The sequence below is a fragment of the Leptonychotes weddellii genome, chromosome 16 (assembly GCF_054177405.1).
Source record: "Leptonychotes weddellii isolate Sample4059 chromosome 16, ASM5417740v2, whole genome shotgun sequence".
NCBI classification, from domain to species: Eukaryota; Metazoa; Chordata; class Mammalia; order Carnivora; family Phocidae; genus Leptonychotes; species Leptonychotes weddellii.
Window position 1 is genome coordinate 15205209 of NC_138384.1, and position 14151 is coordinate 15219359.

The 14151-nt window shown below is 40.0% G+C and overlaps 1 protein-coding gene across 8 annotated transcripts in view; it reads right to left on the minus strand.

The window, feature by feature from the left end:
* The window catches only part of NFAT5 (nuclear factor of activated T cells 5), a 114693-nt gene that overhangs the window by 8838 nt on the left and 91704 nt on the right, over window positions 1-14151 (minus strand). For 5 of the 8 annotated variants that reach the window (XM_006730064.2, XM_006730062.3, XM_081806415.1 and 2 more), the window contains 3 exons: window positions 11030-11113; window positions 3727-3875; window positions 543-3021 (listed from right to left, as the gene is read on the minus strand). In XM_006730064.2, coding sequence (XP_006730127.1) covers window positions 543-3021; window positions 3727-3875; window positions 11030-11113 — 2712 coding nt within the window. The remainder of the gene's footprint in view (window positions 1-542; window positions 3022-3726; window positions 3876-11029; window positions 11114-14151) is intronic. The other 3 variants (XM_081806413.1, XM_006730063.3, XM_081806414.1) reach the window with 2 other exon arrangements.

Sequence of the window (14151 nt, forward strand, 5' to 3'; positions counted from 1 at the left end):
TTTTCCTTTCAAGTTTATAGATTAAAATGGCAAACACATTCATTTATATTCATGACCGCATTTAGTCCTCCCAATATCCTTTTCGATTAAGTACATATTACCACCATTTAAAGAGGTGGAAACTGAAGCTTTTGCAGGTCACGTAACTTGTCCACGATCTCACGGTATATAAATGGTATAGCTGGGACTTGAACTCAGTTCCAAGTATAATCTGTGCTCTTAAGACCCCTGTGTTTTGGGGCGCCTGGGTGGCTCAGCTGGTTAAGCAACTGCCTTGGGCTCAGGTCATGATCCCAGGGTCCTGGGATCGAGCCCCACATCGGGCTCCCTGCTCTTCGGGGAGCCTGCTTCTCCCTCTGCCCGCAGCTCCCCCTGCTTGTGTTCCCTCTCTCGCTGTGTCTCTGTCAAGTAAATAAATAAAATCTTAAAAAAAAAAAAAAAAAAGACCCCTGTGTTTTGCTTCCTTTTAATAAAAATAGTAATAATGTGACCACTTCAACCAATAACAGTTAAGAAATAAGAAATTAGAAAGAGTTTCTTACTATTCTGAATGCCAAACAAGAACATTCCGGAAGTCTGTTGAGATGAGCCAGGAGAATTCTGTAGTTGGTTCATTGTGCCTCCGGTGGTGTTGTGAAATAAAGTTGCCTGTGCCTGAGGTGAAGATGCGGCTCCCTGGATTCCGGGCATGTTGTTCTGAGGGGAATAAAGAGGAGACTGCTGCATGTCTTGTTGGTTCATACTGGTCTGCAAAGCAGACATGGATGCTGGAGAGAGGAACAGTGTTACTTGCTGCTCTTGAGAACTGGGTGACCCTTGGACCAACTGAATCTGAGGAGAGCTATGGAACAAGGAGGTTTGTGGCGACTCAGACTGGGCAGGGCCTGGATTCTGAAGAGAGGAGACTGTAGGCTGGTTCTGAAATTGCATGGGCTGCTGCTCTTGATTCATCGGGGCCATGTTATTTTGTTGGTGAAAGATGGCCTGGTTCTGCTGCTCCTGATTAGCCATTGGATTCTGACCCGGGCTGAACATCATGTTTGGCGGTGGCTGCTTCTGGGAGGCCATCGTGGCCATGGTATTCTGGCTACTGAACAAAATGCTCTGCTGCTGCTGCTGCTGCTGCTGCTGCTGCTGCTCCTGGGACGGGGAGTTACTCTGCAGGGTGACTATTGAGCGCGGAGCCTGGAAGATCGTTCCTTGTTGGTTCTGAGGCATTGGATTAGGAGGCAGGGAGCCCAGCGACACTTGAGGCTGGAACATACCTTGCTGGGAGGGCTGCGCCTGTTCCTGGGAGAGCATAGGGGTCTGGATGTGTGATATTGGAGCCTGCTGCTGGAAAGCAGCCTGCTGCTCGGTGTTAGATGTTGACTGCAGCGGAGAAATTGAGTTCTGAGCAGCAAAAAATGAAATCTGTTCTTCTTGGGCTACTGTGTTACTCTGAAGATTATTCATTGGACTCTGGGACAGAAACAAGTTGGCCGACTGCTGGTCTTGAGGAACAGAAGAGCCCTGGAGCACAGCCATGGTACTCTGGGAGTGAAACATTGGAGGCTGCATTTGTTCAGAGGACGTCGTAGAAGTCTGACTGTGGACGATGGGACTTGGGCTGTGGAAAATAGAACCTTGAGCATCCTGGGAAAGGTTCTGAGCATCAGCGATAGGATTCGGAGGGTGAAAAAGTGGAGCCTGTGAATGAGAAGACTGCTGCAGAAAGTTCCCAGACTGGAGTGACATCATCTCATTACCTTGCTGGAATAGGCCGTTACCTTGTTGCTGAGTACCATTACTCTGCACACTCATCATACTTTTCGTAGATGAAAAAAGGTTAACTTGAGCTTGACTGTCCCCACTGTGTTGCATTTGGACCATGGTCTGAAAGACACTGTTCTGAATCTGCTTTGCTTGTGCTCCAGTTTCTTCTCCATCTGCTGAACTCGATGTCTGAAACATGGTCGTGCCAGGGGTTGCAACCTGTTGTGTGGTGGTTGTAGTAGTTTCGTTTCCAGAAACCGCAGGTGGAGAAGAAAACAATTCACACTGCATTTGCATGTCCTCATTGGTAGATAACGCACTCATCATGTGCGAAGTCTGCTGGTAAACTGGAGATTGCTGAAGGTTCCCGTTTGCTGACGCAGGTGAAGGGAATAACTCGGACTGGATCTGGGCAGCCGCCTGGCAGATACTCTGCTGCATCTCCATCACCATCGCAGCTGATGATTCCATCACTTGCTGCTGTTGCTGTTGCTGCTGTTGACCGGATAATGTGTTCTCAGGCGGTGGGTGAACGCTTTCGGCTCTTCCGGCTATTAAATTATCTGGTCTAGTATGGACTGCTGGCTCTGTTGAGGAAAACATTCCAGGGCTTACGCTATTTTGAATTTGACTGACTTGTTGAAAAATGTCTGCACTAAGCTGTTCTTGAACATTCTCATTACCATCTGGAGCAGAAAATAAAACTGAAGATAACTGCTGTTGTGCCTCTAAAACCTGCTGGACCAAGTCAACATTTCCACTGCTGCCGCTAGCAGTGCTGCCTGTAAAACTCCCGGCTTGCAAATGCTGAATCGTGTTCTGTAGCTGACTCACGCTGTTCGGTGATGGGAAAATATTGGACGAAATCTGCTGCTGTAAAGTCTGCGCTTGTTCTTGTAGTGGTGACTGCTGCTGTTGCTGGGATGATTCAGTCAGGTGTGACAAGTTAACCACTGTCCCATCTGACTGTAGTACGTCTCGAGACTGAGTTTCTCGGGTCTGAAACTGGGGAGCCTGCTGCAGCAGTGCCTCACTGCTGGGCAGCTGACTAGAAGCAGAAACTGCTGGAAAGGTACCAGGCTGTGAAATGTCCTGTGTCTGGATGGTGGTCAGGGTCTCTGGGTTGTATGTCTTGGGCTGAATCTGCTGCTGCTTTTCATTTTCAGAAGGTAAGTGGGAAGAGGATGATGATGAAAAAGACCCATTTCCTGCCATGTTAGAGATATTTTCTAACGTTTGTTGAGTTGATCCAACTGTCTTTGCAGTCTAAAAAATAAAAATCCCCAAATGATATGTCTATGTAAACATTAAATTAACTCATATGGTACTTCAAAAATTATTATTCTAAAAACATACATATATGCAGGACCGATTTTCCACTCTACATTATTTTTTCGGGAATCCTAAGACTAGGATTTTCAGTGATACCATGATATCGGTCATTAGGATATCTTTTTAATAAATGTTATAAGCAAAGAGAGCCAAACAAAAAACTTTAATAATCAGTTATTGATGTGCTTAGGACAGGAAGAACACATTAATTCTATAGTTCATGAAGTAATAGTAAACTTAAAAATACCTCCATCTTGTGGATCACTGGTAACATTTTGGAGGGAAAAGAGTAAGTAAAAAAGGGAAAGGGAGTTATAGAAAAAGACTGGAGGAAAAAAGGAAATAAAAATGTCTCCAATTCTGAAAATACTAAACCTGTACTTTCATTAATATCCCACATCCCACAGGTCTAGCTAACATTAATTCTTCCCTTATCAAGGTATATTGGAAGTCACTTTGCAGGCTATTTTATTAGCATGTTAAATCACTCTGAAAAGCGAAACTCATTAACTGCATCTACAGAGAAACACATGTGAAAGAAACAGGAAAAGTAAAAAGCACAAACACGGAGAAAAGAAATCAAACTAGCAATTTTTATAACTGAGATGAAGATATGGGGCACTAATCAATGTAACTCACCTTAAAAATAGGGGAAGATCTTTTTTCTGCTGTTACTTCCATTGGAGTAACATCTTCACTCTTTATCATACTGCTTGATATGAGTGGAGTGATCAGAGCATTAGGAAGAATATTTACCTTATCTAAGTTACAACCAGTAGTTTTCATTGCTGTATATACACATACACACACACACAAAAAGAAAGAAAAGTTTAAAATCACTAACATCATCAACTATTTCATTCTACAATATGCTGACTCTTAGTCATGATTTAAATGTCTATTTTTTCATGCTATGCTGGCAGCATGAGATATAAAACTGGAGTTATCAAAATGTGTCCTCCCTTTTTTTGAAGTAGCAGTGGCTTGAGGACTTCTGATAGGAGCCTGAGACTGGGTTAAATAACAACAAGGTTACGCAGTTCAATTATCAAACTATATCCCTCAGGGCCCTTTCAAGGTACCATGAATTACACTAATCAACACGACCGCAATATATTATAGGATACAGCTTAGAAATATCCAGGTTAAAGCTACTCAATTACAACTCTCCCCTTAGCATATGGTTGCCTGGCTGCATAAAGTCAAAACATTTTAAGGGCTATAGGATTGTTTGAACGTTTCTCTCCTCAACAAAACTCAAGTGTCTCATTAGAATATGCCACCAAGGAGCCAGACAGACTTTGCTTTTCTAACTTAATGTCTTAGAAAACTTGTATATGCTAAGTTGACACATGAGCACATTCCTCTTTCATTTTTTTTAAAAGATTTTATTAATTTATTTGAGAGAGAGAAAGCACACGCGAAAGAGAGAGAGAAAGAGAGAGAGAGAGCATGAGCAGGGGGAGGGGGAGGGAGGGGCAGTGGGACAGGGAGAAGCAGATTCCTCACTGAGCAGGGAGCCCGATGCGGGGCTGGATCCCAGGACCCTGGAATCACGACCTGAGTCAAAGGCAGACGATTAACCTCCTGAGCCACCCAGGTGCCCCAGCACATTTCTCTTTTATTTTTATTTATTATTATTATTATTATTTAAAGATTTTATTTATTTATTTGAGGGAGAGAGAATGAGAGAGAGAGAGAGAGAGCACATGACAGAGGGGAGGGTCAGAGGGAGAAGCAGACTCCCCGCCGAGCAGGGAGCCCGATGTGGGACTCGATCCAGGGACTCCGGGATCATGACCTGAGCCGAAGGCAGTCACTTAACCAACTGAGCCACCCGGGCGCCCCTACTACTGCTTTTCAACACCATACTGGAAGTCCTAACTAATGCAATAAGATGAGAAAAGGAAATAAAAAGGAACAGATTGGGAAGAGAGAAATAAAACTGTGTTTGTTCACAGAGGACATGATTATTTATGCAGAAAATCAGAAAGAATCAAAAAAACCTCCGGGAACTACATGATTAATAGCAAAGCTGCAGGGGCCCCTGGGTGGCTCAGTCGTTAAGCGTCTGCCTTCGGCTCAGGTCATGATCCCGGGGTCCTGGGATCGAGCCCCGCATCGGGCTCCCTGCTCGGCGGGAGGCCTGCTTCTCCCTCCCCCACTCCCCCTGCTTGTGTTCCCTCTCTCGCTGTCTCTCTCTCTGTCAAATAAACAAAATCTTTATTTAAAAAAATGGCATATGGTCCATTAACAGGATAGCTACCTTTGTAATAATTTGATTTAAAAATATTTGAAATTTACTGGTCTTACTTCAACTTGTCTCACAGCTAACTGGCGAAAAACAACAACTGTGGGAGTTGATTATCTTGAGGGAGGGGAAAGTGCTCATTTAACTTTTGATATTCTATACTTTATTAGTTTGAAAAATGGATCATTTCCTCTTGAGTTCTCAGACCTATTTTCACCCAGATTTAATGCAACTCACAATCCAATTTTGACTGAGACAAAACTTCAGATCATGCAACAAGGCAGGCATTTAAAAGTATTTTAGACCCATCTCACATGACAATTTGAAAGACCATTGCTAGTGTCCTATTTTGATCCTGTGACACAGGACAGACGGACCTGCTGCTTCTGGTTTATGTGAAGCCTGTATTTGGGCCCTCTTTGGTTTTACTGTTAGTATATCGGGCCCACTGCTACTTGGCAGGTGTGAGGCATGGGGTAGGTTGACCATATCAAGTTCTGTTGTTGCTATTATACAAGTGGTGGGGGATGAGTTAGCCCCCAGATTTTGCTAGTGGATCAGCTGCTGTCACTAGGTGTAAGTCATCCCACCAAGACTCTGCTAGTCTTTGCCTTTCCTAGTCTTTGCGAGCAGGCTATTCATGCTTATTTATTGACTTATTCTTTCTCTCTGTGCCTGTTGCCAGTTCTGAGTCACAGACTTCTCTGGTGCCCAATTTAGGTAGATAAAAGAAAACCCAGGAAACTCACTTGGTGTCAATCTTCAAGTTCTAAGGTCCCTAGCCAGTCCACTTTATTCTCTCTGTATTTCAAAGTGCTTTTATGATTATTCAACTATTTCCAAGGTAATCTGGTAGATTTAGACGGAAGGGACAGGGAAAAGTAAGTCTATACTATTATGTCCCAGAACCCACAACTATATCTTTAATGGACCTGTAAACAATATTAAATGGCTTGAGAGAGGTCATCCTATCTTCCCTTCCTACATTCTCATTATATATTTATGATCCTTTACAAAGTTTCAGGCACTGTTTCAGGTTCCAGTGATGATTAAGATGGATAAAGTCCTACTGCCCAGAAATTACATTTTAGTGAAGGAGGGGAAAAAAAAATATCAAACATGTGAAGTCTGTGTATTATGTAAGGGCTAGGGGAGAACTTTTAAGCCAATTCAGAAAATCCACAAGGTAAATAAGATAGACATATTTAACCATCCAAATATCAATTTGAATTTGTGAAAAATGGTATTGACCATTTATGCCAAACAACTTTTAAACAGTGTTCACTTCCACCCATGCCAAATAATCTTTGAAACTTAGAACAATCTTTACTACAAGTTTGTTAACAGCAAGCAGCATTTAGCTCAAGTACAAACATGCTTGTTTAAAATATCGATTAAGGGCCCCTGAGTGGCTCAGTTGGTTAAGTCACTGCCTTCGGCTCAGGTCATGATCCCGGAGTCCCGGGATCAAGTCCCACATCGGGATCCCTGCTCAGCGAGGAGCCTGCTTCTCCCTCTGACCCTCCCCCCTCTCATGTACTCTCTCGCTCTCATTCTCGCTCTCTCAAATAAATAAATAAATAAAATATCGATTAAGATTTATAGGGGAAGAGAGTAAAGAAACCAGAGGTGTGGGAGAAATCTAAGTTGCAAGCTCTGTCAGTTAAGAGCTGTGTCACCTTGAGCAAATCACTTAACTTCTCTAAGCTTTGGTTTATTCACCTGTAAAATGAGATTGAGATATGGTTCCTTCACGCTCCTAAACCTTTCCACATAGCTAAAAGCAGTTAGAGAAAAGTATATGCTCTCAACTATTACATACTCATCTACTCCTTACAAAGCCGAAACTAAGAGAATGCACATCAATACAAGTTGACCCTTGAACAATGTGGGGGTTGAGGCACTCATCATGACACACAGTTGAAAATCCACATAGAACTTTTGACTCTCTCAAAACTTAACTACTGATAGCCTACTGTTAACCAGAAGCCTAACCAATAACATAAAGAGTTGATTACCACATATTTTATATGTTATATGTATTATATACTATTTTCTTACAATAAAGTAGGCTAGAGAAAGGTGGCTATTAACAAAATCATAGGGAAATACACTATATTTATTGAAAAAATCTGCATATAAGTGGACCTGTGCAGTTGAAACCTGTGTTATTCGAGGGTCAACTATACTTTATCCCTGGGTCCTAAACCTGTATCACAGAGTCTTTGAGCCATCTTTCTAGAGTGTCCCCTCATGTCTACCTGTCCCTACACAGATACAGAAAACTTCCCAGAAATATGCTCAAGAAATTGTTAATAGTAATTTATACTATACATTTGATATTATTTAACTTGTATTACTTTTTTTTTTAAAAATTTTTATTTATTTATTTGACAGAGAGAGAGACAGCGAGAGAGGGAACACAAGCAAGGGGAGTGGGAAAGGGAGAAGCAGGCTTCCTTTCCGAGCAGGGAGACCGATGCAGGGCTCGATCCCAGGACCCTGAGATCATGACCTGAGCCGAAGGCAGTCGCTTAACCAACTGAGCCACCCAGGTGCCCCTAACTTGTATTACTTTTGTGTTAAGAATATATACACAGTTGAGTAAAACCAAAAATGAATCATGATATTCTGGCTCTAGATTTAATATCTCACTGAGTGAGCTGAGCAGTTATCCTCCTTACTCTCCACCCACTCTCTCCAAACCCTCTCTAAAGAATTAGAAACTTACTTTAAAGCAAAAGCTTTCAATAATATCATTATTTGGTTATCAAGTTCTTTTTTTTTTTTTAAAGATTTTATTTGACAGAGAGAGAGAGACAGCGAGAGAGGGAACACAAGCAGGGGGCGTGGGAGAGAGAGAAGTAGGCTTCCCGCAGAGTAGGGAGCCCGATGCAGGGCTCGATCCCAGGACCCTGGGATCATGACCCAAGCTGAAGGCAGACACCTAACAACTGAGCCACCCAGGTGCCCCTGGTTATCAAGTTCTAAATCTTAATGTAATTGATGGCTATTTATAAGAATGTTACTTGGAAGATTCCTGCCAGAACACAAATTTAAAAGTCATTTATGTTGCTCAGTCTTCCTCATTAAAGTATACTTAATTAAATCTCTCAGATGACACCTTGGCATTATACTAAAGCTCTGATTTCAAGGGATCATAAGAATAAGCCATATATGTCAAGGAAAGCTGCTGGTTCGGAAAGCTACTATTTTTTCTTCATTGATCAGGAATCTCCAAATAATGATACTCCATTTAAAATGACAAGTGAAAGGGGCACCTAGGTGGCTCAGTTGTTAAACATCTGCCTTTGGCTCAGGTCATGATCCCAGGGTCCTGGGATCAAGCCCCGTATTGGGCTCCCTGCTCTGTGGGAAGCCTGCTTCTCTCTCTCCCACTCCCTCTGCTTGTGTTCCTGCTCTCTCTCTCTCTCTCTCTCTCTCTGTCAAATAAATAAATAAAATCTTTAAAAAAAAAATAACAAGTGAAAAATTTAAATCTTTTTTTTTTAAGATTTTATTTATTTATTTGTCAGAGAGACAGAGAGGGCAGCACAAGCAGGGGAAGCAGCAGGCAGAGTAGGCAGACAGAGAAGCAGGCTCCCCACTGAGCAAGGAGCCCGATATGGGACTCCATCCCTGAACCCTAGGATCATGACCCGAGCCAAAAGCAGCCGCTTAACCAACTGAGCCACCCAGGCGTCCCTGACAAGTGAAAAATTTAAATCAATGAGTATTCAATTTCATTTTCTATTGTCAAAAAAAATTTTACCATGGTTTCACTTGATAAAACTGTCAAGATAAGGTTTGAACTGTGAAAAATAACATGTGTGTGTTTGTTTCTTATCCATTTGTTTTAGCCTTTTAAGATTTTGATAAAATGACTAAATCATTTATTACTAAAACTTAAATGTGACAGCTAAAACTTTTTAACCTTCAACTCATTATCTTGTATGAGAAATTTCACACTGGATTAGATTAGTGTCCCATCAGTCTGATACTCTATGAAAGTACCATCAAAAAGTTTTGGAGAAAAGCATGGATGGCAAAGTTGGCAAAAAATAGACCACAAATATCTCTGACTTTCTTTAATGATTCATTAATTATGGATTTATTTATTTAATAAACATGGTTTAAATTATTTTTGCTTAGATGTGTTGTTACCTTATTCACTAGAGCTCAACCTATCCTTTTTTAAAAAAAGATTTTATTTATTTATTTGCTAAAGAGAGAGAGAGTGAGAGTACAAGCAGGGGGAACGGCAGGCAGAGGGAGAAACAGGCTCCCCGCCGAGCAAGGAGCCCGACGTGGGACTCGATCCCAGGACCCCGGGATCATGACTCGAGCTGAAGGCAGCCGCTCAACCAACTGAGCCACCCAGGCATCCCACAACCTATCCTTTTTTAACACTAGCTAAGTGACCTTGGGCAAATTATTTAACCTCTCTGGAACTCTGGTTTCTTCATCTGTGAAATGAGAATAATAAATTACCTATCTCACTGAGTTTGGAAGATTAAATGAGATAGTGCCAGTAAAGTGTATGGCATATTGCCTAGCACTTAATATACATTCGATAAATGTAAGCTATGGTTATCCATTATACAGATTTGTAAATTTTCCTGTAGTTGAATCAGATGAATTTGGCAGTTTACTTACTATTGCATAATTCCTCACTAATCTACTCTAGAAGTGTTCATGTTCAGAAATTAAATGACAAGCTATACTATTATACTAACTATTCTATGTTATGTATATGAATGCTGAATTTTACCACTGACAATATAAAAAAATCCATTGTATTTGATTAAGTATTTTTAATTTTAAAATTTAATTTGATTTAACTCATGAATTTCATGGCAGAAAAATATAAATAAAGGCTAGAATTATAATAAATCAATGGCCATTATGTAATTGACATCTTCATATATAATGGCAAAAAAGCATCACCACTGAGTATCTAGTTGTGTTAGAAATCTCTTAAGAAAAAAATTTACTCCATTCTGGCCCCCCACCACCCAAGGTACTATAGGCTGGGCACAGAGTAAAGTTTGCAAGCTGGAAAAAAAAAAAAAGGAAAGAGAGGAAGAGAGAGAAAAAGAAAGAGAGAGAGGAAGGAAGGAAGGAAAGAAGGAAGGAAGGAAGGAAGAAGGAAGGAAGATCTAATCTATGTTACATTATAACATCCTGAAGATATCTTCATTGTTTCTTGGGATTGGCAGGGAGTAAATAAAGATGTCAGAAGGAAGAATGATAACTAAAAAACCTAAAGAAACTTTTCAAATGTTGAACTTTTTCAAAATAGTTCAAATTTTGGTCTCTTCAGTTTCAAAATTTCAATGTCAAGTACTAATTTTGGCAGCAAGAAGCTTTATAGATTCTATTTTACAAAATCTTTGTATTTTATACTTTTAACATTTCTAACATTGGGGAATGAAAAACATAAAAAAAAAAATCTCCTCTACTCCAACATATGCTTTAAAACAGTTTTTTCATATGGTGAATAAAGGGAAATATCAAGTTGGGAAACAAGCTTCTGCATTCAATAAAGTTAAACAAATATTTATTTTGTGATATGGAAGATATCTTGCTAAGTGTTCCAAGTACATAAGAGAAAACAAAATAAGTAAGAGTTGCTAGACAAAATAAATAGGATCACCTATTTATAATTTTTGGAAAGAATCGACTTGGTACCTTTCATGGCCTCTTCAAAAGAGCAAGGTCTTGAAGGACTAGATATCTCTTTCTTCACATTTACATTCAAAGCACCAGCTGCTGCTATAAAAGCAAAACAAAATAGAAAGATGGATGTATTTAAACTTTTCCTTAAAAAAAGTGTATCTTAAAAATCTTTAATTGAAATATTTCCCATAAAACATTATTAAATTATTTGTTTAGCAGAAAATCTAAGCAGAAGTGAGGATTTTTTTTTTTAACAGATTTTATTTATCTATTTGTGAGAGAGAGAGCACAAGGAGGGGGAGTGGCAGGCAGAGGGAGAAGCAGGCTCCCCGCTGAGCAAGGAGCCCGATGTGGGGCTCAATCCCAGGACCCCAGGATCATGACCTGAGCTGAAAGCAGATGCTTAACCGACTGAGCCACCCAGGCGCCCCAGGAATGAGTTTTTATAACCACCAATTTATGCCCTAAAATCCATCAACCAAATGGGCAGTAGTACATGCTCACTTATGAAAACAAAAGCAACAGCAACTTAAAAAAATCCTTCTTGTAACAGTATTCACACTGATGATATAAGTAGAAGACTGATATGAAACTTTTTTTTTTCCTTAAGTAGGCTCCATGCTAGCATGGAGCCCAATGCAGGGCTTGAACTCACAACCCTGAGATCAAGACCTGAGCTGAGATCAAGAGTCGGATGCCGGTTTAACTTGAATGAGCCACCCAGGTGCCCAAAACAGACATGAAACTTTTAAAAATTATCAAATATACTGTAATAACAGGTAACAAAGATTCACCATTCATCTACATAAATGATTTATTAAAAAATATTGATTGAGAAACATTGGTCAATTAATTGAACTAAATTTTAAAAAAGCTGTGATGAACATATAGAATCTATAACATTATGATTATTCCTTTTGTAAAGACTTGGAAAAAATGATCCTTGTATATTATTAATGGAGAATTGCTGGACTATTACATCTAGTCATATCAACTACAGCTCCTATGGCAACTTAAAATTTAATGGGCCTAAGAACAGGGTTAAGTTCTGAAATGATAAAGTTAAATAAATTCCAAGTTTTTGCTTAAAATGCCTATACAATTTTATTTAAATATTTTAATTTCTATTTTTCAATGTATTTATATTCCCTAACTTATTCAGAATTGGAACTGAGTCACCTTACTTTCAATTTCTTTTAAAATTTTATTAATTATTTATTCATTTTTAAGTAAACTGTATACCCAATGTGGGCCTTAAACTAACAACCCCAAGATCAAGAGTGTTAGGTTCTACTGACTAAACCAGCCAGGAGCCCCACCTTATTTTCTATTTCTTATTTTTGACATGACAATGTGAAATGATAAAGAGACTATACAGAGCTAGTTAATTGTGACTAAAAAGACAAAACGTACACATCTAAGGATGAAGTTAAATAATTTATCTTAGTGTGCGACATAGGAGGTCCAACAAATGACATATAGGGAATTGAATGGAAAAGAAATCCACAGACAGTTTTAAAGCATAATATTAATTCTAGCAATTACAGATTTTATTTATTTATTTAGAGAAAGCGCCTGTGTGAGTGGGGTGGGGAGGGGCAGAGGGAAAGAGAATCTTAAGCAGGCTCCACGCCCAGTATGGAGCCTGACTCAGACTTGATTTCATGACCCTGAGATCATAACTTGAGCTGAAATCAAGAGTTGGACGCTTAACCACCTGAGCCACCAAGGTGCCCCAACAATCACAGATTTTAAAATAGAAACTAATCTTTGAAAACACTTTAAATTTTGACTTTTTTTTTTAAAGATTTTATTTATTTATTCATGAGAGACAAAGAGAGAGAGAGAAGCAGACGGAGAAAGAGGCTCCCAAGGAGCAGGGAGCCCGATGCGGGACTCGATCCCAGGACCCTGGGATCATGACCCGAGCCGAAGGCAGACGCTTAACCATCTGAGCCACCCAGGCACCCTCTTTTTTTTTTTTTTTAAATTTTATTTATTTATTTGACAGGGAGAGAGAGAATAAGCAGGGAAAGCGGCAGGCAGAGGGAGAGGGAGAAACAGGCTCCCCGCTCAGCGGGGATCATGACCCAAGCTGAAGGCAGATGCCCAACAGATTGAGCCCCCAGGCGCCCCTAAATTTTGACTTTAAAAATTAAGTTTCAGTCAGTTGTTGTTAGAGCAACAAAAAAATGAATAAATATTATATCCCTCATTTCTTACAGAAATCACCAATGCTGAGTCACCACAAAAAATAGCTAATGTGATTTATGTGTCTTAATAAACTGAAGTAAAAGCTTTGGGGGCTAACTAGCAATGAAACAAAGTTTTATGGCCTTGCAAAGTATCTAAATGCTTGAGAACATACAGATGCAATGTATTTTTTAGCAATACTAAACTCAGAGGGCTTTAGAGGGGCTCTTGTCTGGCAAAGTGTGCAGAGCCAGTTTATGTTAAACCCTTGCCCCAATTCTACTTTTAGACCATGTACCAAGTACCCAAGATCTCCAAATTTTCTGCATAACTATTTTAGACTATGTGTATAGTCTTAGGCCTACAGAGTGGACAGAGCTTGGAAGCACTTGTTGGTGCACCCTCTAGGTATAGAATGAAGCTAAAAAAGGGAAAGTTGGTTGGGCGACTGCCTTTGGCTCAGGTATATGATCCTGGTGTACAGGGATTGAAGCCAAATCAGGCTCCCAGCTCAGCAGGGAGTCTGCTTCTCCCTCTGACCCTCCCCCCTCTCATGCTCTCTCTCTCTCCCATTTTCTCTCTCTCAAATAAATAAAATCTTAAAAAAAAAAAAAAAAGAAAGGGAAAAGAAGGCTGGCAGGGTGGGGAACCCTCTTTCCTCATTTTACCATATTCGGCTTGGAACTCCCAAGCATTCTGATAATCCTAAATTCAAATCTCGTCCTCTAGGTTGATATGAAAGTATCTTAGTCAAATTAGGAGGATAGGATATATTTAATTTGCTAGTTCAATTATAACTTTTAAATATTTAGACAAATAGTATAATATCGCCATTTCTACGTTGACTTGCGAATATTAGGGTAGGCCTAGTTTTTGCTGTTATAATTACACATCATGAATATGCAAATGTTTAACCACAGTCCCCAGATGAATCACAACAG